Below are 25,341 nucleotides of genomic sequence, written 5' to 3' on the forward strand. Positions count from 1 at the left end.
CTTCCAGCATGTGTGTGTGTCACGATAGGCAACAGAGCAAAGCACGGAGGCTGTCGAATGGTCCTGCCTCAGCTTCCTCAGGGACCTGCACTTTTCACAGAATTCCACTAGCTCAGGAGGAGCATCATGGTTCTCTGCTTTCAGCTCTCCAGTGAGGAAGGAGGCGTGACTCGAAGGCCATGTCATCGACTCCAGATGTGAAAGGAAAGGCAGAACGCCCCCAGGGTGAAGAGCAGTGACCAGGTTGTGCCCCATGGTTCTACTGCAGGGGGGGGGGGGGAACATTTTGTCAGCCCATCTTCAGGTCCAGCTGGGGAGCCCGTGTGCCTAACCCAAGAATCAAGAGTTAAGGAAGGACATTTCCCCATCAGCCTCCTGGCTTTGCTTTGCTTCCGTGAGTTCCCTGCCAAATGTTCCTGCCTCAGCTTCCCGAGGACCAGTGTGTCCGGGGGACTCCCCCGACCCCCCGCCCTGGCCTCTTTTGTGCTTCTTGCTGCATTATGGTCCTGTTGGAAAAACAGAACATTTTGGTCTGTTGGCATTATGGTCCTGTTGGCAAAATAGCAGAACAGCCCTTGGCCTTCAGCACCCCAGTGAGAAAGGAAAAGTCATGACTGGACGACACGGTGTCAATAATTCTGGATGTGTGGATGTGTCGTGAAGGATCGTCCTGGGTGAAAAACGGAGGGGACTAATGAAAACTACTTCTGACCGGGGTCTGCCTGTGGGCTTCGGACCCTCCCCCATTTATGGTGCAAGCCTTCGTTAACTTGGGAGCCCGCAAGGAAAATGAAGTTTTTCCCAGATGGTCCCCGACTGTCCGCCAACGGGAGAGCAAACTGAACCCCACGCCTGCTGAGATACTCTTTTTGCCCTACTGTAATGACCAAATCTCTGAGGCTGCAAAATGAGGTGATCTTGTTGGACCCACCGACAAACGAGGAAGGGGACCAAGCCGGGCAGGGCCTGCGCGTGCAGGGAGGCAGGGGCTGTGGTGGGGCCCGCCTCACTGGAGAACAGATACGAAGAATAGGGTTTCAACACGGGAGAAGTGAGGTCTGCAAGGGCAGTCACCTGCCAACAGGCAGCGGGGCACTCACTGGCTTAGCGGTGGCCCAGGAGAAATGGGAACTCGGGCAGAGAGGCTGGAACAGGGCTCAAGGGACCTTGATGGACAGGCCCGTTAGGGACCATCCCCTCCTCACTCTGGAGAGGTCAGAGCAAGCAAGCGACAAGGTCCTGAGGCCCCAGCGCCCCGGCCCATCCTCTTCTACCCCAACCCAGGATCAGGCGGGGTTGCTGATCACACAGCCCGTTTCCAGATGCCTGTGATTTATTTCCGAAGGTGAGCTGCAGCACACAGGAAAATACACATGGCTTTTCAGTCTGTTTTTACGGAGAAAATAGACTCTGTCATTGGCTTTCTCAGTGCCATCACCCTATTCTGTGGCGCTCCAGAATGGATGGCCCGTCTCTAAGATGCTGCGCTCGAAGCAGCAGCTTGGCCAAGACCTCTGGGGGTGGGAGCAAGGGAAAGCGACCCCCACGGGGGGGGGGGGGGCACATGAGCAGCACTTACTGCGAAGCTAAGGCAAAGAACAGAGCTGGCGGGTGGCGCCTCCCCTGACCCCAAGGACATGGCTTGCTGAGGCCCAGGACCCAGACTAGGCAGGACAGGGATGGGGTGCTCTGGCCCAGCCTGGAGCAGCAGCAGGACTCTGAGTGTGCATCTGATCTGAGGGGAGGGGGCATGCTGAAGAGGAAGCCTACCGGGAGATGGAGGGGCTTCAGCTCACACAGGCCCTCTGCCCCAGTGGAGCTCCCAGAGCGTGGTCCCCAATCCTACACTTGGCCCCTCGCATCGGCTCTACTCCTGGGGAGGTAGCCCTGCTCAGGTCCCTTCCACCACCTCCCCCACCCCATCTGTGCAAAACATTCTGAGGGCCACGCCTCCGCGTCCCCTGCACCCCGACCAGGGCTGCAGGGAAGGGAGGGAAGGGAGGCGCTAGCTGGGGTCCTCGCCTAGCACGGGGAATTCCTTGCACATCTCTCGGACAATCATGCGGTCCATCTGGCCCTGGGGCGAGGCCTCCTCTTCATTCAGGATGCGCCGCAGGGTGGCCTGCAGGTCGGGGAGCCGGTGGCGGTGCTGCAGGTAGGGTGTGGAGCGGATCACTGCGCGCATCAGGGACAGGTACTCCATGCGCAGCTGTGGGAGGAGTGGCTGAGCTCAGGGACCCTGGCGAGGCACTGCCACTGCTACCCAACAGGAACAGGCCGCCACATGTGCCCCTGGGCTGTGGGCCAGCTCACAGTACTGAAGATCAGGGCTGCATCCCCCCGCCCCCTCAGCACCCACCATGTGCCTGGCCCAGAGCTGGCCGTTGAGAGCCGCTGAGTAAGTGAAATGAATGGATCGTCCCAGGCATAGGCAGTCCCAGAACAGGGCCAGCCCACGGGAGTCCTGGCTCAGAGAGGTGGCAAGGGGAAGCAGCCAGGTCTTGCCCTGCCCATCTTTACTGCTGGGCCCTCACGGGGCCGCTGTCTGGTCAGAGGCCCCCTGCTTTCTCTCACCCTGGAAGATCTCACTCACACTCACAGCTTCAGGTAATGACCCACACTCACACCTCTGGCCCAGACCTCTCCAGGGAGCTCCAGATGAGAGTTTCAACTACCCACTTCTCATCTCCCACATGCCTCAAAGAGACCTCCGCCACACATGTGCACCATCAGACCCATGACCTTCCCCGTCTTCCCCAGACTGAAGGCTTTCTCATGTTTTTTTTTTTTCTTACTAAAGAGCTCGGCTGTCCATCTAAACGCACAGGCCAGAAACACATATGTCCTCTCTGATACCCACCCCTAGGCCCTGGCCACCATCCTACCTTCCACACATGCCCCCAGTCCAGCGCCAATATCCCCCACCCCAGCACCTTTAGGCTGAAAAAGCTTCAAGAGTCCCTTGAGTCTGACACCCCAGCTGTTCCTTTTTCCTCATTGAGACACCCAATCCACTGACCCGACCCCAGCACTTTCCCTCTGTCTGCCCCCCTCACCATCCCTGTCACCATCTCTCCCCTCCCTCTCTACCTGTGCTTCGAGGAGTCAATACCTTCTTCAGGCAGCATCCTGTGACCCCCAACCCTGGTCAGACCGCGCCTGCAAATCAGCTCCCAGCGTCTAAGCAGTGGGCAGCCCCAAGGCCGCACGCAGGACCGAACTTCCTTCCCTACCACAAACCTCAGAGGGACGTACACCGCTGCCCTGGACTCCTGCCTCTCTCCTCTGCTACATTCACGCACCCTTAAGGATCACTGCCCACCTCCTTCTGCCGGTTTTCCAAATCCAAAGTGCCTGGACAGCCGGCCTTCTGCTCCATGGAAAAAAACAAGCGATCTTTCAGACAGCTCTTGTCCTCCCCTCCCAGGACCCACATCTCACCTGTCCCTGCCAGAATGAGCTGCCCTGGCTCCCATGGGGGGGGAGGCTCCCCCCACTGCCCGATCTACCTCACTCCTGCACTGGCCCACTGTCCTGGACACGTCAGCCATTTCTTGATGTTTATACTGATCATTGCCTCTGGCCCAGAGACCGGCACCAGCAACTTCTACCTTTAAAACCCTTCCTGACCCCCACATCTCCCTCCAGGGGCCCCCCTCTCTTCTGCTCCCTTCATAGACAGACTCATAGCAGTTGTCTCTGTTTATGGCTTCCAATGCCCCCCTCACTCCCCTCCAAGTTCAAATTCTCTCTTGCACGCTCCATTCGGACCCTCTTCCCTCCACTCTGCAGATACGGCTTGTCAGTCACCTCTGGCCTCTGGGGGGCAATTCCAACGGCCAATTCGCAGCCTTCGTCCTACTCAGGCTCCTAACTGTGGAAACAGCTCATCTCCCACCTCCTCCAAACCCCGCTTTGGGCTCCTGTTCTCGTGGTTTTCCCCTGGGTTCCTACCTGTCCTCACTGTGCCCCGAGCCAAGGTATGAGCTTCCCTCTGACCTGTCCCACCTCCCGCCCTCGGCGGTAGCACCGAAGCAGGCTTCCCCGTCACACGTGTGCACAGGCAACTCCACACTGTGTCTCTCTAGTCCCAACTCAGCTCCACTGCTCCCCGACGGGCTCTGTACCTGGATGACTGGCAGCTATCTTCTCAGTCTTGACACATCAGAACACGACCCTATCTCCTGCCCCCACCCCCCACCCCGAATGCTTCCCTGCCTCAGCAATCACTCTTCATCCACCTGGTTGCCTGACAGAAGTCCAGGGCAAGCCCCGGGACTCACCGCCGATACACGCAAACCTGACCTCACTGCCCACGGCCATGGCCTCTCACTGCCCACCCGGGCCGCCGTGACAGCCGCGGCTGCTTCCTTGCAGGCCTCCCGCCTCCCCTGGGCTCTCACCTAGTCTGCACTCCATTTGGGGTGTCAGTCAGGCCACATCCCCTCCTCTGAGATCACGAGCTCCCGCCGCAGCCTCTGAGGCTTTGTGGAAATGCCACCTCCTCCTGCCTGACCGCTCAGCTTCCTCCACCCCAGCTCTGTCCAGGCAGCCTGGCCCACATTGGCTCACCGGGGCTCCTGTGGTCAGGGCACACCTGCCACGGTTTCTGAGCAGCCCCCACACCGGCCTGGCTCCAGCTGCACCCTGCCCCCAGTCTCCATTCAGTGGCATTTTGTTGCAGCTTCTGCACAGCTCCCACCCCTGCCGCAGCCACGTCTGGGCACCTTGTCTCCGGGTGACAGGTCCGCAATGTGGCGCACAGTGATGTCGATGAGCGCCATCATGTCTGTGTGGTAGAAGATCGCGGCTGTGGCGGGGCTGGCGAACACGTCCTGCAGGAACTTGAGGATGGAATGCGGCGGCTGCGGCTCGTGTTTGAAGATGCGCACGGGGTCGTCTAGGAGGCAGGGGGAGGAGGGGTCAGGGCGATGGTTGTGGGGGGCCCAGGGGCGCCGCAGGGAGTGTCGGGGGCCACGGAGCCAAACGACAGGGCAGTGGCAACCACACAGGTTCCCGGGCCCTCACCCCCTCTGTTCAGAAGCAACAGCAGCTTCTCGGAGAAGATCTTGACGTTGGAGTGTTTGCTCAGGGCGCTCATGACGACGTTCTGGTCAGGGGCTGAGGACGGACACGGGTGTAGACCAGCGCACGGGCACCAAGCGGGGAGCGCCCCCTGGCTGTGAGTCAGCCCCGCTCCCGCCGGGCCCCACCCCCACCTGGCAGGTGCAGGTTGAGCGCTAGAAGCAGGTTCATGCACAGATCTGGCAGCTGCTCTGTGGTGTCCAGGGGCAGCCCGTCCTCCACGATGCTCAGCAGGAACTGGGCGAAGGGCGTGCCCAGGTGCTCTGGGAGGGGGGTGCACAGGACCTGAGGCCTCCCCGCCTCTGCGCCCTCCCCACGCAGCCCCTTGGGTCCCTGTCACCCCGGGCGGTGGGTCCCCGGGCCCTCGGGCTCCCGGCGCGCTCACCGTAGTGTGCGTAGGGCACCGCCTCCCCCATGGAGAAGACCATGGCCAGGATGAGGGCCGAGTAGCAGAGCTTCTGGTGATCTGGAGGGCAAGGCACACGGTGAGGGCCCCAGCGGGTGGTGGGAACGCCCCCCCCACCCCCGCACGGCAGGAGGCCCCGCCCCGCCTCACCCTGCGTGTCTGTCTGCATGTCCCGGGCCAGCTCCACGGGCAGCACGGACGACACGAGCGTGGAGATGACGAGCGCGTCCAGGCCGCACATGGCGCCGAAGCACCTGAGCAGCAGCAGCCGCAGCGACGCCCGGTGCTCCTGGCGGGAGACCCCGCGCTCAGCGCCCGGAACCGCCCCCCTCTGCCGGGGGGCGGGGGGGGCTCCCCACCCCCGCCCCGCGGCCTCACACACACCATTTGGTAGTAGGCCACCAAGGCCAGGACAGACTCGAACTCGTTTCTCTTGCACATTTTCTTGCAAACCTCCGGGTCTGCGTCAGTCTGTGGGGAGGAGGAAGCGTGACAGACTCACTCCGTGTGAGCCGCGCGGCCACACACGAGCGTGCTGAGTACCCGCAGGAGAGACTCCTGAGCACTGGACGGGGGTGGCCCAGGGTGGGGGTAGGGGTGGGACACCCGTGGGCCCCCACCCCGCACCAGAATGTGCAGCAGCTCCTCCAGGTAGCAGCGGATGACACCCTCGTCCTCATACAGGGCCCAACTGCGCTGCTGGGCATCATCCTTCCGCCGAGCCAGGTCTGCAAAGATCACCTCCAGCCGCTGCTGGTCATGGCAGACCTGCCCTGAGGGCAGGGCAGTGCTCAGGTCCTGGGGGGAGGCATGGCTCAGCACACTCCTTGCCCGTCCCCATCGCCAGGAAGCCCCCAAGGCTTGGAAGTCAACCCAGACCCTGAGGATGTCACGGGCATTAGCTCCGGGCCAACATAAGGCAAGGGTCCCCAGCCTCACCTCTCAGAGGGGTTCCTCGTTTGTGGCCTCCCAGAACCTGTGACAGGACCAGGCCCCGGTTCTCTTTCTTTCTCCCCTCTGCCCCGCCTCAAGCTCCCACTAAAGACCTGTTCCCACGGCCCACACCTCAACACCGAGGCTCCCAAGGGCACCAGCCCAGTTCCACACCCCCTCTGCAAGTAACTCTACTGCCCCGTCTTGACAACCTGCTGGGACCAGATTCTGCACGAGACACATCTGTGGGGTGCCTTCCAACAACCCGCCTCTCATCCCAGCCCTGCATAAACACCTTCTGCGAGGAAGGCCACCGACTCTGCCACTGCCTAAATGTGACTGAGATCCTACCCTCCGAATCCACACAACGTGCCACCAGGCCTTGTCATCGCCCCGCCTCCCGGCTCCCGAGTACTTCCCGCCTGACAAGCACCCGCCGTGCCCAGCACAGACAACAAGCACGTTGACCTGCTGCTCCACCCGCCGCCCCACCCCCACCCCACGGCTGCTGGGTCCTGGGGCCCTAAGGAGGGACCCTGGGCCCATCTGGTCCCCATATGGAGATGGTTCACTGCCCCCCAATCCTGCTTCCTGACCAGTGCCCCAACCCTGGCAAAGCATCCCACCCACCCCACGATGCCCACGCACCTGACTCACACCTGCGTCAGCACTGAGACCTCCGCCACAGCTCCTGAAGCACCCACTCCTCTCCACTGCCAAGGCCAGCAAGCCACTGCCCTCTCTCATGCCGTATCCACTCCTCCCCGGCAGCCAGAGAAGACTCTGGGCCACTCACATCTGGTCTCATCTGTCACCTGCCCCGAGTCGCACCTCCTCCCACACCACCTGTTCCCTCACTCCCCGTGATAGAGCCATGCCGGCCTTGTTCCGCTTCCCTCTACGAGCCAAGCGTGGGCCTGCCTTATGGCCCTTGCCCAGGCTAAGCCTCTACCTGGAATGCTCTTCCTCCCTTTCTCCTCCAGGGATCAGCTCAAACATCCCCAGCACCCACCACAACGAAGGCCGAGCTACTGTCAAGGCAAGGCTGGATGCAAGTGTGAGGGTGGGAATGGGGCAGGGGAAGCGGGGCGGCCCAAGGATGGGGAGGCCCCCTGGCCCCGTCGCCCACCCTCACCTTGCCCTCTACCAGCGAGAGGAGGACCTGCTCCATGACAGGCGAGCTGGCCGGTACAGAAGCCTGGATGTGACCCACCACGACGCCAATGGCCACACGGCATAGCTCGTGGCTCAGGCCGGTGTTTCTCCGCACGAGCTCCATCAGCTCTGCCCCGATGGTCCTGGGCACAGCAGTCTCAGCCACCACCTTCTCCTCTGTGGTCCCCAGGCTCAGTGCACCCAGGGCCTCCAGCTCATCAGAGGCTGAGGTTGTATCAACCGCCACCTCCTCTGTAGGGGGCTCGGGGGCTGGCACTTTGGAGGGAGGGGGCTGAGCTTGGGACACAGTGGTATGGGTGCCTCGGCGGGGCACGGGCGGGGGCGTGGGTGAGCAGCTGGGACCCAGCTCAGACGAGCTAGAGCCGGTACAGAGCGTGTCAAGGGAGGTGCTGCTGACTGAGGAGCCACTGGACACAGAACTGCCCCCGGAGGGCGTGGTGTTGCGGCCGCCTGTGGGCAGAGAGTGGATGCTGTGCTGGGACAGCCCCCTGGGTCCCTTACCCCTCCAGGCCCTGAGCTGCGCCCCTCCCAGGACAGGGCCTGGTTTCCCTGCCAGACCCGCCCCGCCAAGCCCAGAGCCCCTAACTTTCTGACACAGGCAGAGCAGCCGTGCCAAGCAGAGGGTGCCCCCCGCCCCAAACTGCCCCAACCCTGCCTTCTCACCACTTCCTGGGGCCATCAGGGCCTCCCGGTCTCGGCGCTTCACAGGTGGGGGTGGCGTGTCGGGAGCTGCTCGGCGAGGCTGAGGTGGGATCTGGGAGGACAGGCTGCCAGCTGGGGTACCGGCCTGGCTAGGGCCCTGGGCTCTTGCCAGGGGCAAGGCTACGGCTCTGCATCACTGACCCGAGTGGACTCTTGGAGCCTCTGGACCCAGCCTTAAGCTCCACCCACCTCCCTTCCCCAGGGCATCCTCCCCACATACCTGGTAGAGGCCTCTGTCTGCCCCGAGATACTCGGAACTGGGCAGGCTGTGCTGCCGCTCGAACCCAGCTCGACACATCCCATTGGGCTGCCTGGCGGCAGCAGCGTCCAAATGATGGTCACTGGTGGACGCGGTCATAGCTGCGGGACTGGGGACTGAGGGGCCTCTGCGGGACAGAGTCTCTTTCCGGTGGTGGATCAGCTTCCTGATGGAGGGACAGGGAGATTACTGGGCGAGTGACCTTAAAACTCCCGAAGTCCTCACAGGCTCCTTGTGGGATGCTGGGGGGGGGGGGGGTGCTCACAGCCCAAGCTCCACCCACCTCCCTCATGCTCCACCTCACTCTGCCCTAGCCCGAACTCTGCCTTCCAGACCTCCCCAGTCCTCACTGGACCCCCACCCGACTGTGCTCACTGGGGCAGGAAGGTGGAGGGTGCCCTCCTCCTCCCCTCCCCCACACTCACTGAAGGACCCCACGCTGCTCCAGGCTGTACTTGCCACCATCCCGCATGGCTGCATTGTGCACCGCCTCAATGGCCCGGTCAATGGCTTGGAGGACATCCTGCTCCAGGCCCTGGGCGAGGGTAAGGGTGCACAGTTAGACCTGGGGGCCTCGGGAGCGTGAGCTCAGATCCAGCCTAGGATGGAGCCCAGGGCAGACCGAGGACCGTTACAGCTAAAGCCCGGAATGCCAGACATGAGTGTAGAAAGCTGAACTACGCTATGAAGTAAGGTTCTCAAACTGTGTTACTCAGGGAGCTGGGGCACGGGGTGGCCCCATGCTGCTGCTTTACATATTGGGGTCCCAGTCAGGCCCCACAGTGAGGCTCTCAGCTGTCTCTGGACACCAGGGGTCTAGAGCAAAAACACAGCCCAGGGACCCCCAGCTTGAGACCAGGAGCACATACCTGGTCTATCCCCAGGCTTGGCTCAGAGCCCAGGCTGACATGCCAAGCAGGGAGCCCCTAGTGTCTGGAACCCTTAACAAATCACTCTGGGTCTTGCTGATCCTTCTCCAAACCAAGGTCACACTCCAGAATAGCCCTGTCCTCGCAGAGCCTTCTGCAGACCCCGGGGATGGGCCTGAGGGACCAGCTGAGGATGGGCCAAAGGGACCCCCTCTTCCCACCCCTGCTTCTAGCCCTCATTCCCCCTAGTTATTCCAGGAATCCTCCAGACTGGCCCTGGGAAGCAGCAGTTCTGTGTTTGTGGCAAAGGACGGACATAAGAGAGGGGCCTGGCCCCTGTCCCAGATTCCGTGCTGCCAGACACAGCAACTCCGGGGTCTAATCAACCCAGCCAGCCTGGCGTGGTGGGAAGGGTGGGGGGTGGGAGCCGTGGGGCCATCCACCTCCAGCCCTCCCCTGTCCATGATGGTTCATCAGGCTACACAGAAGTCTCAGGACTGAGGTGACGTCACTCCAAGCGGGGTCGAAGAAGCGTCCCCGATAGGGACAGACAGATGGATACAGAGGTCAGCAAAGCCCTCCAGGTAGCACGGGGTACGCCAGAATGCAGGGAGACAGCAGACAGAAAGGGGGACAGAAAAACAAATACATACCCATGGAAAACAAGAAAGAGAGAGAAGGGGGGGGAGGGAGGGAGGGAGGGAGGGAGGGAGAGGGAAAAGAGGGAGAGGGAAGACAGGCAGAGGGAGACAACGCAGAAAGAAATTGAGAGCCGGAGACAGAGAAAGGGGGAGAGTCGGAATGGCAGACACAGAGTTGGGGGGCAGAGACCGGGAGATACACAGAAAGAGACTACAAGAGGACAGTAGCCTCTCCGCCCTCCCCAAGCACCAAGCCCCACTAGCCCAGGAAAGGATCCTCACGGGCCCCTGAAGAAGAGGCTTCCAACAAGCCCCCAACCCCAGAGAGGCTGGGTCTGACACGCTCACTCCAGAGCCAGCAGCCCCAGTGTCCAGGGCCCCAGTCACACCCCAGGCACTCCTAGAAGGGAGTAAGCTGAGGGTCCAAGGCCCAGGGCCCATCCCCTACGCTAAGACCAGATGACATCTCCAAATTTATCCTGTTATTTCTGTCCTGAACTGGGCCGGGACAGGATGTTTCCCAAAGACGCACGACTAGGATGGGGAGGGGGGGGTGTCTGGCACAGGCCAGGCCTGGAGGCTCCAGGCCCCCCTCTCCCCGGAGGTCAGAAGAGACCAGCTGGAGCCACTGCACCCCAGCCCCCACTGCAGGACTATTCTTGGGGAAACAGGAACTGGAGATGCAGCCTCCACTGGAAGGAAATAGGGCCATAGTCAGACCAGAGGAAGCCATGAAGAGGTCTCACTTCCTCACAACGGGAGAGGCCCCCACCCCAGGCTGTGGACAAGAAGGGATGGGGCTTTTCAATTTCAGAGAAAATTAAGTCCGAAAAGTCAGGGCCTGAAGCTTGTGATGGGAGTGGGGGGAGGTGGGGAGAGTAGTGCCGGGGAGTGCCAACAGGGGCTGAGATCTTTGGTTCCAAGAGGGTCGGGGCTGGTCTGAAGAAGAGCTTAGGGGGTGGCTGAGGACAGGAGGGTGAAAGACACTGAGGCCTCAAGGTTTGCTGGGTCATCTAGGGGCTTCGGGGTCTCATGGGGGGAGTGAGGACACAGAGGATGGCTGGGGAAACAGGTGGTGTCCAGGGTGGCCCGGGTCTCAGTGGTGGAGGCAGTGGCTCCAGTTGGGGGTCTGAGGGTGGGAGGCAAGAGTGTGGGATCCGGGCGATCCAGGGAAAGGACCGATTATGGGTCTGCGGTCTCAGGGATCTGGGGAACTGATCAGAATTCGGCGGTAGTGGAATCTCAGGACTGAGTCTTGAATGCTACTCAGATGGAGCTTCAGATATTGGGTCTTAATGGGTCTGGGATGCCAAGGAGTCTCAGGCCCTGAGTTAGGCTTGCAGGTCTGGTGTCCTCAGAGTTGGCTGCCAAGGGCCTGGCCTTTTGTGGGGATGCGGGCTCTTGGGGTCCCAGTCCTCGTGAGTCTGGGGTCTCAGGGTCAGACTGCCTATCTGCGGGAGGTCCCGGAGGGGCTGGGGCATGCGGGGTCGATACCGAGAGCCTGTGATGGGGCCCAGTCTAGGGACCGCGGAGGCCGGGCCGGGGAGGGGAACACTCACCTGCAGGCGGCGCAGGTAGGCGGGCGGCACGTAGCCCGTCTCGCCACTGCGCGCCCGCGCCGCCAGCCACCAGTGCGCGCTGCTGCGCTCCAGCACCAGGAAGGTCTCGCCCGCGGCGAACGCCAGCGCGTTGGGCTCCGCCGAGCGGAACGCGTAGAGCGCACGATACATGGGGCCGGGCCGGGCCGCGCCGGGGCAGTGGAGGCGCCGGGGAGCTGCGGAACCAGGACGCCAGGCCGGGAACACCGCGATCGCCCCGCCCCGCCCCGCCCCGTGACACACGACGCGTGCGCGCACCCGCCTGCCCGCCGCAGCCCCGCCTCGGGAGGGGGCGGCCCCCGCGCGGGTCGCGGCGCCCCCTGGCGGTTCCAAGCGGCGCGGCGCGGCGGGGCTCGAGTCCGCCGTCGGTGGGCTACGGACCCCTTCAGAATCGGAGCCTACGACCCCTCGCTCCATACCCGCCCGGGGAACCCACCCCAGCTTCTCCCGCCTGGCCCTCCAGTCAAGCCCGGGTGCTGCGACCCGTGCGATCTCCCGAAGGAGCGCTCCGCCCGCAGCCCAACGGCCGAGACTGTCCTGCGCTCTAGTCTCGAGCGTCCCCGCCACGCCGGGAGACTGGGTCCTGACCTACTAACGGTAGCGTAGTCCCATTGTTGCATCTCGCTGATCCAACACTGGGAGGCGCCCGCGGGGGCCGGTCTCCCTGGTGTCTGCAGGCCGCATGACCCCTTTCCACGGGGTCCCTACTCCAGCCGCGCGCACCGAAACCAGGTTAGCCATTCCCCAGTCCAAAGTCCTCCTGTCCTCGCTGCCCACCCACCTCCTCTCTACTCCTCTAATGTGGGTCTTTGCATATGGTTTCCTCTGCCTGGGACTCACTTCCCTCCCTCACAGCCTAAGGTCATCACACTCCCAGTCGCTGTCACATTGCTCTCTTGTCTTTGTAGGACTTACAACTCCAAATTGTCTTATTTCTGAGCAAGACAGGAGAGCTGGTGAGGGTGGGGAGGGGGCGTGCTATGTGGCCTGAAGAGCGTGTTTGACCCTGCACACCTGTCCAGTCAGCCCTCACCTGTCCTTGATGTCCTGAGAGAGGGAGGGACCCAGGGGAGAGGCCCTAAGGGTCCTTCTGTTCCTGTCCAGGGACTGGTCCAGCCACATTCCCCACTGGAAGCCTGGGCCCAGGGTGCAGGGGGTGTGGGCACAAACAGGCCAGTGTATGCAGTTGGGTGTTTTGGGACGTAGTGCACATAGGCATAGCGAGCCTTGGAGAGGAGGTGCTGGGAGTTTCGGGGCGGTGTGGGGCTGCTAGAACTGGACATCAAGACCCTACCTTCTTGGCTTTGGGTCTGTGCCCTTCTCCCTGGTGCCTGGTTCTGCCGTTCAAGACCTCCTGCCACACCTCCCAGAACCCTCCTAGCAAAGAAGTAGCTCTTAGGGGCTGCCTTGGCTGGAGCTGGATAGATGAGACGGGCATAGTGGTGGGTAGCAGTGGTGACATGTGTGGTTAAGAGGAACACCCTTTCTCACTGGGACCCCCCACCTCCTAGGACCTTTTATTGTGGAGCCCATGGCTGCCAGCAGATCAGAGCCTGGCAGCTCCTCAAGGCCCCAGTTTGGCTCTAGGACGCCTGACATCACAGTGCAGGAGCTGGATCCAAAGTCTGGCACACATGCTGCCCAACTTTGTCTTAAGCTGCACGGAGGAGAGGGAAGACCTGTATCAAGAAGTCAAGTAGTTCTCTGCTTGGAGGGTGCTAGGATACTAGGCCAGCAAAGACCCCAAAGAGACCTAAGGGCCAAGCCAAGAAGCAGTGGTGACTTTAGGTCTATGAGGTGGGGGCAGTGGCAAGGAGAATATTCCTGGGCTAGGGTGGGGGGAGGAGACAGCATGTGTGAGGCTTCTGAGGGTTGGGAAGGGGGCTGGCTGCCCGCGCCTAGTAAGAACGACAGCAGCACTGTGTACAATTAACAAAAAGGTTTGTATTAGAACATTTACACTCAGGGAAGAAAGAGGTATCTGCATCATCAAATGTGGAATGTTGAAGAAATAGTTAAAATAAATAAAAGACTCCGAACGCGGTTGGGGCTGGCTCAGGCTGGGACTCACAGAGGCCTCTGCACATCAGCTCCAGGCTGCAGGGGCCAACGGCCTGGCCATACTGGCCTCCTCCCCGACGCAGCACAGCTGTGCCTGGGACACAGAGTCTCTTTTGAGTGCTGGTGCAGCCAGCAGGCTCACTCCCCGCTTTCCTCACTTATCTCTGTGACAATGTCTATCAGGCTCTGGAGCCCAAAGATATAGCCAGCATCCTGGCCCTCATGTACCACGCTGTCCTCGCCATACAGCCTGCAGGTGGTGTGTGCAAAGTCGATCATGCGCACGTCCACTGAGCTGGTGCCGATGGGCTTGTAGGCATAGGCACCAGCAGACTCATCAGCTGACTCCTCTGACAGGTCCTCCAAGTCCTCAGCATCTGAGTCCAGGGCCACCTCAGGCCATTCCTTGCCATCATAGATGACCAGTAGAGAGCTTGAGTAGAAGCGGTAGGACTCCTGTCGCTCCAAAATGGCCTTGAGCTCAGTCAGCTTCTTAAGCACCGGGCCCAGGAGCTCACGGCGCAGGTACCGACCGTTGTGGAAAAACTGGAAAAGTGCCTCCTTGAAGCCCTGGACCGACAGCTTCCGTCCATGGTACTTGTTCATGAACATAAGCTGCCCACTGCCCGCCTGGTACACCTGTGGGAGGGAGACCAGCAGGTTAGGTACTGGCAGCCGTCTCAAAGCCTGAACCTGGGGAACAGCAGCAATAGGACAGCCCTGGGTCAGATCCTTTAAACCTGTTAAGTATGCCAGTCACACAAGACACTATCCTCTCCGATCAACCACCACTCAGGATGCGGCCCTCTGACCTGGTTCTGTCCACGGACCCCTGATTAGTATATGGATCGGTGGAGAGGGCCTAACCTTCCGGCTTTTACTCCCACTCCTGCCCAGAGGCTCTGGACTCAGTCAACCCGTGTCAGCCCCAGAGCGTTCACCCAAGCATGCGTGCTTTCCTACCCAGAGCGCCAGAGACTCCCTCAGTCATGCTGGATCTTGGGAAAAGAGGACTATGCCAGGGGTCAGGAGTGGCAGCTACTGGACGCCCTGGCCAGCCCACACTGTACACCAGCGTCTCCCTCACCTGCATGCCACACACACGGACACCGATGACTGCAGATGTGCTCTGCTGGCACTTGCGGATCTGGTTGGCTGCCTTCTCCTCTGAAGCATCGTCACCGTGCTGGCGGGTACCCATCTTGAGGTCCAGGACACAAGGCACCTCATAGCGGGAAGTCAGGTTTTCCAGTAAGATGAATTCTGAGTGGTTAAGGACAATCCTCCCTCTAAAGAGAAGGTGCTGCTGCATGGGGCCTTGGCACTGCCAGGGCACAATGCCTGCACACAGAGTCTCAAAGAAGCCCGAGTCCACAGAAGGCCCCGCCAGTCCTGCTACCCGCCCCCCCATGCAGGGAGCCCAAGGCTGACGAGAGGGCTAAAAGGCATATTCAGTTCTTGTCAGGGAACTGCCTGGGTCCAGACTCAACACAGGCCTGGGCTTCCCCCAGCCTGGGAGACACACACACACCACTTCCTGAATTCAGCAAGGTGTGGGAAGAGGGTTCCACACCAGACTGTACTAAGTTATAAAAAGAACACTGAATAAGTAAATCCTGTAGCCTTATATGTGAACTGAAATGTCGGTATGAACTCATGAAAAATTTTCTCTTTAAAATAAATGTGTATTGGGGCACCTGGGTGGCTCAGTCGGGCGAGCATCTGCCTTCAGCTCGGGCCATGACCCCGGGGTCTGGGATCAAGCCCCGCATTGGGCTCCCTGCTCAGCGGGGAGCCTGTTTCTTCCTCTCTTCCCCACTCATGTTCTCTATCACTATTTCTGTCTCTAACAAATAAATAAAATCTTTTTTAAAAAAAAATAAAATGTGTATGGGGGCACCTGGGTGGCTTAGTTGGTTAAGCATCTGCCTTCAGCTCACGTCATGATCCCAGGGTCCTGGGATCGAGCCCCTCAGCAGGTTCTCAGCCCAGCGGGGAGCCTGTTTCTCTCTCTCCCTCTGTCAAATAAATAAATAAAATCTTAAAAAATAAATAAATAAATGTGTATTTCCCCACTGTGTGGCACCGAAAAGGTCTAGAAACAATGACTTGCTGGATGTTTGAGCACCCCTAGCGCCTGGACCAGTTTTCCTAGGGCAGGGATTGGTGAACTATGGCTCCCTATTTGTTGTATGGCTTGCAAACTAGAAATCGTTCTTAAATTTTTAGGTCATCAAAAAATATATATAATACTTCACGACACATGAAAACTAAATGATATGCAAATCTTGGTGACCACAGTTTTACTGGGATAGTTGCGCTCCCTCATGTACATTATCATCTATGGATACTTTCGTACCACAATGGCAGAGCTGTGACAGACTGTACGGCCTAAAACATTTACTATTTGGCCCTGTACTGAGGAGGTTTGTAAACTCCGGCCTTAGAGAAATGAGGAACTCACATCTGGAGCAGGAAACATGGCCCTGGAGCATCTTTTCATGCCAGAAAGTAAGACAGTCATCACAGACTATTGTGATTGTGTCAGAAGGACTCAAGAGCCTATTTTAAAAGACCAAACATGGGAGAATTTGTGCATCAGTACAAATAAAAACCTCAATGGACTAAACCACATCAAGTATGTTTAAATTCATAGATTCATAATGATGCTGAAAAATGCATTGGTCACCTTTGGAGGATGTTGAAAAACCCACCCATTATTCCAAGTATTTAGTAAATAAAAGAAACATTTAATCTGCCTTTCCTATATCAACTATACCTCAGGATAAGCATATAGTTGACGAGAAAAAGTTTATTTTTACAGACTCCAGCTAAGGAACTACAAAATTAGAAAACTGCCTAGTGGAAAAATGATCTAAGGCAACAGCAATGCAGGAGAGAAAGACAAATAGTGCACTTGCTTATGGCCAACACCATCGCAGAAGGATTTTGCCCCCACCCCAAAACTGACCCTGAATTGATCAAGCCTGGAGATCATATCATCAACTTAATGGAAACAGAGGGAAAAGAGTAACATGTAAAAGACACCACAGGAATGTAATCAGTAAAATCCAGATGGTCAGAAACTTCAGAAGACCTAGTTTTTTTTTTTTAAAGATTTATTTACTGAGTGGGGGAGGAGAGGGAGAGAGTCTCAAGCAGACCGTCCGCTGAGCCTAGAGCCCGACTGGGGGCTTGATCTCATGATCCTGAGATCAGGACCTGAGCTGAAACCAAGAGTGAGCCGCTTAACTGACTGCACCACCCAGACACCCCAAAGACCTAGTTTCTTTGACAAGAAATTTCCAAGAAGAAAAAACAGAAAGGGCATTTAAAAAGACTTAAACATTTCGACCAAATACAACATAGGAACCTCACATGGATCCCCATTCAAACAATCCATCAGTAAAAACAGATTTATGAGACAATTAGGAAAATGTGGATACAGACTAGATATTTGATAATAAGGAATTATTACCCACTTTCAAGGAGCAATAATGGTAATAATGTCTTAAAATATCCTTCTCTTAGAAATCCATGAAACACTTCAGAAAGAGCTCGGCTGAGGGTGCTAAGTGTAAGAAGACAGTCATGGCATGCATGAGTCGGACATAAGTGAGTTAACTGCTGAACCTGGGCCACTGGTACTTATAAATTCTAAGTATTATTCTATGTTTAACATGTTTAAAATATCCTCTAGTAGGGAGCTCCCGGGTGGCTCAGTCGTTAAGCGTCTGCCTTCAGCTCAGGTCATGATCGCAGGGTCCTGGGATCGAGCCCCGCCATCGGGCTCCCTGCTCCGCGGTAGGTCTGCTTCTCCCTCTCCCACTCCCCCTGCTTGTGTTCCCTCTCGCTGTCTCTCTGTCAAATAAATAACTCTTTAAAAATAAATAAATAAAGTCAATGTTAGAATACTGGACGACATAAACATTAAGGTTAAGGTCTAGCTAGGTCACAACTAGACTACTGCATACAATCTGGAATATGACTTGGAAGCCTTTTTTTTTTAAAAAGATTTTATTGGGGTGCCTGGGTGGCTCAGTCGTTAAGCATCTGCCTTCGGCTCAGTTCATGATCGCAGGGTCCTGGGATCGAGCCCCGCATCGGGCTCCCCGCTCTGCGGGAGGTCTGCTTCTCCCTCTCCCACTCCCCCTGCTTGTGTTCCCTCTCTCGCTGTGTCTCTCTCTGTCAAATAAATAAATAAATCTTTAAAATAAAACTCTCTCCTAATGATGACTTGACCCCTGCCACTCGATGGGAGAATCAGTAGAACCCACAGGATCTTATTTGGAATTGACATTCTCTATTGTAATTTTGTTCCTGTTTATATTTTTAAATTTTCTTTTTGTTTCACTGGAAAAGAAAGATGATGCAAGTGTACAAGTTGCTCTGTTACAATAAAACTAAATGTGTAAAAATTTATAAATAAATAAAGTAAAAAGTTAAAAATAAAAAATAAAGCATGCTCAATTCTGAGGAATTTCCCCCTCATAAGATTAAAAAAAAGAAAGAAATCAGTGAAACATAGCTTAATGGGCTAGAAGGGGGAAAAAAGAAAGGCCCCTGTGCTATTCTTCATGTGCCAGTCTGGTGAACCAGGACTGAAAGGTCAGCACCCACCCACCACCCCAACCCTGGCAGGTAAGCAAGGGAACTTCTGAAAACACGAACCAGCCCCTTGCACTCTAGGCTAAAGCCTCCCTGATGCAGGTTGGTCCCTCCATGGGGTGACCCTCACCTGCTTCCCCACCACCTGCGTTCCCGGACCAGCCCGTTCCTGTGGGAATGGATATCTGCCCGTGGTTACTGCACCGGGTGCCCTGGCACAACCATGACTAGAAAACAAACCCAACTTCTCTGCGCTCTTAGGATCTCACCCACCCTCTCCTCCCCCAAGGCAGAGATACTCTGTGAACAAAGGATACTATACTGGTTCCGATGTTTTGCATTCTCCTTCATTCTCTGTAACTGTTGCTGGTGACACTTCATGCTCCAAGGGTTATAGTGTTTAAGCTGGGAACTGACATTCCCCTTTTTCTCTACACTGTAGTACAGGACTTCAGATTTCTTTAACCACTCAAATTCTTCTTCTAATTTATGGCTGTAAGGAGAAAAGAAGGCAATAAATCACAATGTCTTATCAAAATTCAGGGCCAAAGAGGCATGAAAGAACTTTTGGAGTGGTGGGAAGTTTGAGATCTTGACATGGTAGTGGTTCCCCTGGTGGTACACTGGTTTCAGTGTACACATTAAACACTTCAAATGGATACATTTTATTAAGTGTATTATACCTCAAAAAGTTGATTTTTAAAAAATTAAGGGGCCAGCTCAGTTTTTTCTACAGTAAGGAAAACCTAAGATGCAAGAACAGCCTCTGCCTCCACCCCTGCACCCCCACCACTCCCTCCCAAGCAGCCTTCACTGCCCTGTTTTCTAGGTGGTACGACCCCCCTGGCTTCTGATACGTGCAGGTTCCCTGATTCCAAATGCTGGAGACTGAGAAAAGCTGAATTGAAATCCCATGGGAATAAGCCAACTTCCTTAGCTACATTATAAGTACTTCAATTTACATATATCATTTATATTTTTACAAGCTCTGCCAAGGAGTGGCACCTGGAAGGCTCTGTATAGGTGGATCCTACATTTCAGGGATACCTAACTGACCATTTTGTCTCTCACCATCAGTGAACAACCTGAGGTGCTGGGATGGCTCCTGTCTTGGTCACTGCAGCATCCCCATAGGGCCTGGCACAGGGCAGCCGCAGAAGCAGTGAGTGACTAAAACTCTTTTATAGCTGCCACTGTAGCTATTTATCCAAAATGGCATAATTTAATCCAGAGTCTTTTTTTTTTTTTTACCTTGTATGATTAGACTTTACTTCAAAATAAATTAACTAGCAGGTTATATCCTAACAAAAGGCTAATGACATTTATAAGGCAGAATAAACAACAAATTAGATGACTTCGTTATATCTTTTTTTTTTGACAGAGATCAGGGAAGGGGCAGAGGGAGATAGAGAATCCTAAGCAGGCTCCACCTCACGATCCTGAGATCATGACCTGAGCCAAAATCAAGAGTTGGACACAACTGACTGACCCACCCAGGTGCTCCATGTCTGCATTAATATAAGTGGATTTGGGTGATATGGTGCAAATCTGATTCATTGTAAGTCTGTACTTTCCTTTGTTTATAACTTCCATTTAAAAATCAATTCCTAGGGGTGCCTGGATGGCTCAATCAGTTAAGCATCTGACTCTTGATCTTAGTTCAGGTCTTGATCTCAGGGTTGTGAATTCAATCCCCAAGTTGGGCTCCCCACTGGGCATGGAGCCTACTTAAAAAAAAAGGTTTTTTTTTTTTTTAATTAAAAATAAACAAGTAAAATATAAATCAACTCCTAGACCTAGGATATATTTTCGAAGGCCAAAGTGGTAAAATTGCACTTAAAAGTTTTTTTTAAAGGTATTTTTTTAAAAGATTTTATTTATTTTATTATTATTTATTCTATTATTTTATTTATCACAGCGAGAGAGGAACACAAGCAGGGGGAGTGGGAGAGGGAGAAGCAGGCTGCCCGCAGAGCAGGGAGCCCGACGCGGGGCTCAATCCCAGGACCCTGGGATCACGACCCGAGCCAAAGGCAGACACTTAACCAACTGAGCCACCCAGGCGCCCCTAAGGGTACATTTTTATGGGGGCACCTGGGTGCTCAGTCAGTTAAGCATCTGCCTTCAGCTCAGGTCATGATCTCAGGGTTCTGGGATCAAGCCCCATGTCATCGGGCTCCCTGCTCCTCAGGGAGTCTGCTTCTCCCTCTCCCTATGCTCCGCCCCCTCCCCACCCCCAACTCATGCTCTCTCGCAAATAAATGAAATAGTAAAAAAAAGGTACATTTTTATGAAGTTTTCCATAAATTTGGTAAAAGTCGTTTTTATTTTAGAAAGTGCACAAAACTCCCTTTTGGTACACACCCAACCTATATTTGAAAAATCAAGTGATTATCTTTTGTCCTAATTATAAAATATGAAAGAAATGTGGTATTTCTGGGGTGCCTAGGTGGCTCAGGTGGTTAAGTGTCCAACTCTTGGTTTCAGCTCAGCTCATGATCTCAGGGTCGTGAGATCGAGCCCAGCATAGGCTTCCAGGCTCAGCAGGGAGTCTGCTTAATATTCTCCCTCTCCCTCTCCCTCTGCTCCGCCCCACTGCACACTCATGTGTGCGTGCATGCTCTCTCTCTGAATAAATCTGTTTTTAAAAGAAAAATTTTAAAAATGTAAGAAACGTGATAGTTCTACAATCCAAAGGTAACCTCAGGGCTGAAGAGATAAGTGGCACTGCCTTTTAGCTTCACTTCATACATTAAGAAAACGTCTACTATGTCTTTTCCATTTTCTATTTCAAAAATACTCACCTTCAAATGCTAATATTTAACACAAACTTCAAAAGTGCAACCCAGAGTCATTAAAAGAGAAGCTGCCACTTGGGAACTGGCCACTGAGTGACAAGGCACCTACGAAGTCCATCGTTTGAGTCCCTAGCTCCAGGGACCTGGGCCGTACTGAGAACCCCTGACACCTGCCCGTCCGCGGAGTACACCCCCCCCACCCCCCAGTTTACACCTACCTCTTCATCTTCTCCTCTTTCCGGTGCTGCCTCACCCAGTCCTTGGGGCTCTTTTCCGTTTCTAGGACGTGATGTTTTTTGTTTGTCCACCTCAGGAGCTTACTTTTTGGCTCACAGTCTGAATTGTCGACACTGTCCACAGTTCCGTGATCCCCCTTTAATGGATACGCTATTAAACAGAGGTTCCTGTCTTCGTCTTCTTCAAAGCGCACAGACACCACACCTGAAAGGGGGGTGAGGAGCAGAGAGAACTCTGAATTCCACAGAAGATGTGTTATAAATAACATGATTGTAACATTTGTTTTTTTCTTACCCTGTTCCTTAGTCTCTATGTTGCCAGAGGCCCCAAACTCATCTGCAAACCTAACAAATATCAAAACAGCTAGAAAAGATGACACCATACAAGACAAGCGATTAGGGAGCAAACATGGCCGAGAGTCTTCCTCTCTGATGCACTCAACAAGGCAAGAGCCAAAGAATTACAAGACACATTTTTCCATCATTGAAAATGTTTATTAAGTTTTATGTAATTCTTCTAATCCTAAGAGAGACGTAAAAACATTTGCTCTTTGTATCTTGTGGGATTTTTTGATGCCCTAAACAGAAACTCCGAAGGCCTGAGGCTTGCTTTAAAGCAGAGCCTGAACACAGGGGGGACAAAGGTTTGCCTTGAGGGGTAAGAAGCATCCAAGGGTAAGGGAAGACTGGGCAAGCAAAACAAAATAAAGGAGCAAACAAAACAAACCACACAGCACAACAGACACCCTAGCAAAGGCTTCTTGCAGCACCCCCACACGGGTGGGCACCCCAAGCCTTTTGTCCTCAAACATGTTACTTTATTGGTCTTTGCAGTCACAAAAGAACAAAATGAACACAAGGCAAATAGGGTCGGGCCGGGAGCACAGACGCGTGGTGGCCTTGAAAGCAGCTCTCCCCCTTGAGTCTCTAGAACCTGCCATGTGTAATTAGACAGTCTTTGAGGAGGGGGCTGCCAGGTGGGAGCGTTTCAGCAGGTGCCGACGAGCGCCTTACAACCGACTGGCTGAACACCTTTCCTCCCAGGCCTCTCTGGCCCGGGATCACTCAATTTGCTCAGTCCTTGCTGCCCGCCCGCTCGCTTGCTCGCTGCAGGGGAATGCGTGCTCAGAGAGAGATGACACTTCTGAGGTGGTCCCTGGCTCTGGGTGCAGAGGAGCAGAGGAGCTGGGGTGGGGAATTCAGGGGACCACACTTCCCTGTGGCCATGGGGAAAGAACCAGGGGGAAAAAGGGGGCAGGGGCGGCCAGCTAACAAGGGGCCTTTGGCTTTGTCCTGGAAAAAACAACAGAGAAGGACCAAGTGAGGGCCCTCAACTCCCCCAACCTCCCCACCATAACACACATGCATATTCAGAGTACAGAGAGAGGCACCCAGTACATTCTGTCTTCAAAGAGCATGTTTCAACAGTCCCAGAAGAACCTAAGTTGTTCAAGAGTCTTTTGTATAACCAGGCAATGTATAGTTAATTTCTTTCTTTTAATGGATTCTTTGATTTACAAAATATCCCCCCACCCCAGGAAAGACCACACCATGCTGGTGGCTGCTGATGTCACCCCAAAAATGCATTATAAAAAGAAAGAGAGAGTCACCATATGTGAATCAAAGGTTTGCCATAACATTGCAATTTCGGGGACATTCCGTAATAGCAAAGGGCTTCAGCTAATCAGCACAGGCCTCCCACTCCTGCATTCCATCTGACTCAACCCTGCTCCCAGCCTACCTAATCACCAGGGCTTCTGGTTTCCTGGAGGACAAAAAGCAGGCAGCAAGGATTCTGGGTAAAATCCTCCCAAAGTCTTCCCCCGCTGTTCCCCCATGGGGGCTATAGGTTACTGTGATCAAGAGACACCTGAACATAAAACACAACTACACTTCCACCAAAAATAAACTCAAAACAAATCCACAAAACAAAACAATTGAGCAATCTTACCAGGGCTTGCAAACTGAGGGTGTGAGGCGCTGGGCTCAGGGCCAAGAGGAGGAGGAGGGAAAACACAAGAGTGAGGGGAGGGGTGAGGGCTCCCGGGATGGCTGCCCGGGCCTTCCATGGCTGCGCCGCCTCGCATCTCCTCGCCAGGCGATGGGGACCCCTATGGCAGCGGGGGCTCACCTTTGTACTGGGGAGTGAATTTGCGCATCTCGGCTGGGAGGGTCTCGTAGAACTGGTGCTCCCTCGGAACCAGGGGCTTGCACAGGGTCGTCTCGTTGAAGCGGAGCACGCATGAGTGCCCCCCGACCTGGTGGACAAAGGGCTCCAGCAGGACGCCCTTGGTGCGGGGCTCCACGTCCATGGCCCTGAAGGCTGGGCTCATCCTCCAGGCGCAGGCGGCAGGGAGAAGGGGGAGGCAGCGGGGTCCAGCGGCCAGCGCGTCCTCCGTCTGTCGTCTGTCCGTGCGTCCGTCTGTCTGGCCTCAAGTCTCCGGCTGCGCGGGCCAGGGCACTCTGCTGGAAGCAAAGAGAGACAACTGGCATTGGAAGCGGCCTGGGAACCGCCTTAGAGCCGGGAGTACTTCAGCAAAAAGACAAACAGCCGGAGCTCAGGCGGGGCCCGCCCACGCCGCCCACCCCGGCTCCGCCTCCTCCAGCACCAACAAACAGCCGGAGCTCCCGCGGGGCGGGGCCAGATACCGACACGCAGGGACTGGCCCCAGGTGTCCCCAAATTACCCGGGCCCTCCACTAGGCGAGAAAAATGCAAAGCGACGATAAGGTAAAGGCCCATTTCAAACCAAATAATTCCGTTTAAATCTTACCATCTTCTAGTAAGATTAACTTCATACATTTTTTTAAGATTTTATTTGAGAGAGCGCGGGCGCGCTCGCGCGCACGAGCCGGGGGAGGGGCGGAGGGAGAAGTAGCCTTCCCGCTTAGCAGGGAGCCCGCGCCGGGGCTCCTCCATCCCAGGACGCCGGGACCACGACCTGAGCGAAGACAGCCGCTTAACCGACTGAGCCACCCAGGCGCCCCCATACATACATATTTTTAATACTTTATTTTTTAGAGTAGTTTTAGGTTCAGAGCAAAAATGAGAGGAAGATAACTGCCCACATAACTACCTGCCGCCACACATGCCATCGCCTTCCGGTTATCAGTATCTCCCATCAGAGCGATACGTTTGTTAGAAATGATGTTGAACCTACACTGCCTCATCATCCTAGATTACATTAGGATTCTTAGTCGTTAATTATATTTTTATAAAATGCAGTTAAAGGGAAAACCTGCTTACTCACCATCTGGTAAGATTTACTCCCCCAGGGTGTCCACTCCCCTCCCACCAAACCCAAGGCCAAAGACAAGCCCCATTAACCTTATTAGCAGTGGAGCTTGGGCCTAGCTTTAATGATTAACATCTGTATCTAAAAACAACTGATCAAGGCTGGCTAACTCCATTTAAAAAGATACATGGTGTTCTAGGTCACTGACTATTTTTATCAATTCTATCCAGATCCAAAAGCTGGGGCACACCTTTAAACCAAAGCTGTGCTCCTGGGGTAATCAGGGCTCTCATCCACTCTGAGGTTCAGGGCCTTAGACCTGACTTTGCATCCCTAAACACCCCAGATCTCAGCAAAGCAACCTCTATGCAGCCGTTAACCATTTCAAGGCATGTCAAGCTAGTTCTGTTTTCTGTCTTACAGACTACACAGTTGCTACTAGCACTACTTACAGGGCATGGGACATTCCCTTATCTGTAGGGTTCTTAATGAGAACTCTTGCAGTTCCCATTACCCCAACTGACATGCTGGTGATGAGACTAGGTCTGCTGAAGATGTGCCCATTGTCCTCTAAGGTGACTAAAGCACCCATTACATGCTAGGCTCATTATAGAAACTTACCTCATTTGGTCCGTGGGATACTTTCTGGGAAGAAGACACTATTTTTCTCTCTGTTGCAAACAATGAAGCTGATTTAGGGAGGTGAGGAAACTCATCCAGGGCCAGGGACAACA

The 25,341-nt window shown here is 55.3% G+C and overlaps 2 protein-coding genes across 6 annotated transcripts in view; both read right to left on the bottom strand.

The window, feature by feature from the left end:
• Nucleotides 1–1,296: 1,296 nt before the first annotated feature.
• On the bottom strand, nucleotides 1,297–12,210 carry NCKIPSD (NCK interacting protein with SH3 domain). The gene is made up of 13 exons (XM_027587750.2): nucleotides 11,631–12,210; nucleotides 8,987–9,096; nucleotides 8,523–8,727; nucleotides 8,264–8,354; nucleotides 7,560–8,050; nucleotides 6,119–6,289; nucleotides 5,876–5,962; nucleotides 5,642–5,780; nucleotides 5,471–5,551; nucleotides 5,220–5,348; nucleotides 5,029–5,121; nucleotides 4,728–4,900; nucleotides 1,297–2,209 (listed from the first exon to the last, which is right to left on the bottom strand). Exons 1-13 carry the CDS (start codon nucleotides 12,084–12,086, stop codon nucleotides 2,006–2,008), a joined length of 2,430 nt encoding a protein of 809 aa, XP_027443551.1. The 5' UTR covers nucleotides 12,087–12,210; the 3' UTR covers nucleotides 1,297–2,005.
• Nucleotides 12,211–13,589: 1,379 nt separating this feature from the next.
• The window catches only part of IP6K2 (inositol hexakisphosphate kinase 2), a 30,565-nt gene continuing 18,813 nt past the window's right edge, over nucleotides 13,590–25,341 (bottom strand). For 3 of the 5 annotated variants that reach the window (XM_027585747.1, XM_027585749.1, XM_027585748.1), the window contains exons 2-6: nucleotides 23,504–23,835; nucleotides 21,355–21,577; nucleotides 18,656–18,831; nucleotides 14,818–14,993; nucleotides 13,590–14,369 (exon numbers count right to left, since the gene is read on the bottom strand). In XM_027585747.1, the coding sequence (XP_027441548.1) occupies nucleotides 13,869–14,369; nucleotides 14,818–14,993; nucleotides 18,656–18,831; nucleotides 21,355–21,577; nucleotides 23,504–23,705 (1,278 nt within the window). In that variant the 5' untranslated portion in view covers nucleotides 23,706–23,835 and the 3' untranslated portion in view covers nucleotides 13,590–13,868. Of the gene's footprint in view, nucleotides 14,370–14,817; nucleotides 14,994–18,655; nucleotides 18,832–21,354; nucleotides 21,578–23,323; nucleotides 23,839–25,341 lie in introns of those variants that run through there. The other 2 variants (XM_027585750.1, XM_027585751.2) reach the window with 2 other exon arrangements.

This window comes from Zalophus californianus, chromosome 1, assembly GCF_009762305.2.
Source record: "Zalophus californianus isolate mZalCal1 chromosome 1, mZalCal1.pri.v2, whole genome shotgun sequence".
NCBI lineage: Eukaryota > Metazoa > Chordata > Mammalia > Carnivora > Otariidae > Zalophus > Zalophus californianus.

Coding starts and splice junctions, on each gene's coding strand:
- NCKIPSD (XM_027587750.2), bottom strand. CDS start 12,086: ATGGAGCGAGGGGTCGTAGGCTCCGATTCTGAAGGGGTCCGTAGCCCA. Junction 8,728..8,986: donor GAGCAGCGTGGGGTCCTTCA/GTGAGTGTGGGG, acceptor TCCCTCCATCAG/GAAGCTGATCCACCACCGGA. Junction 6,290..7,559: donor TCTCGCTGGTAGAGGGCAAG/GTGAGGGTGGGC, acceptor GCCTCCCCCCAG/GACCTGAGCACTGCCCTGCC.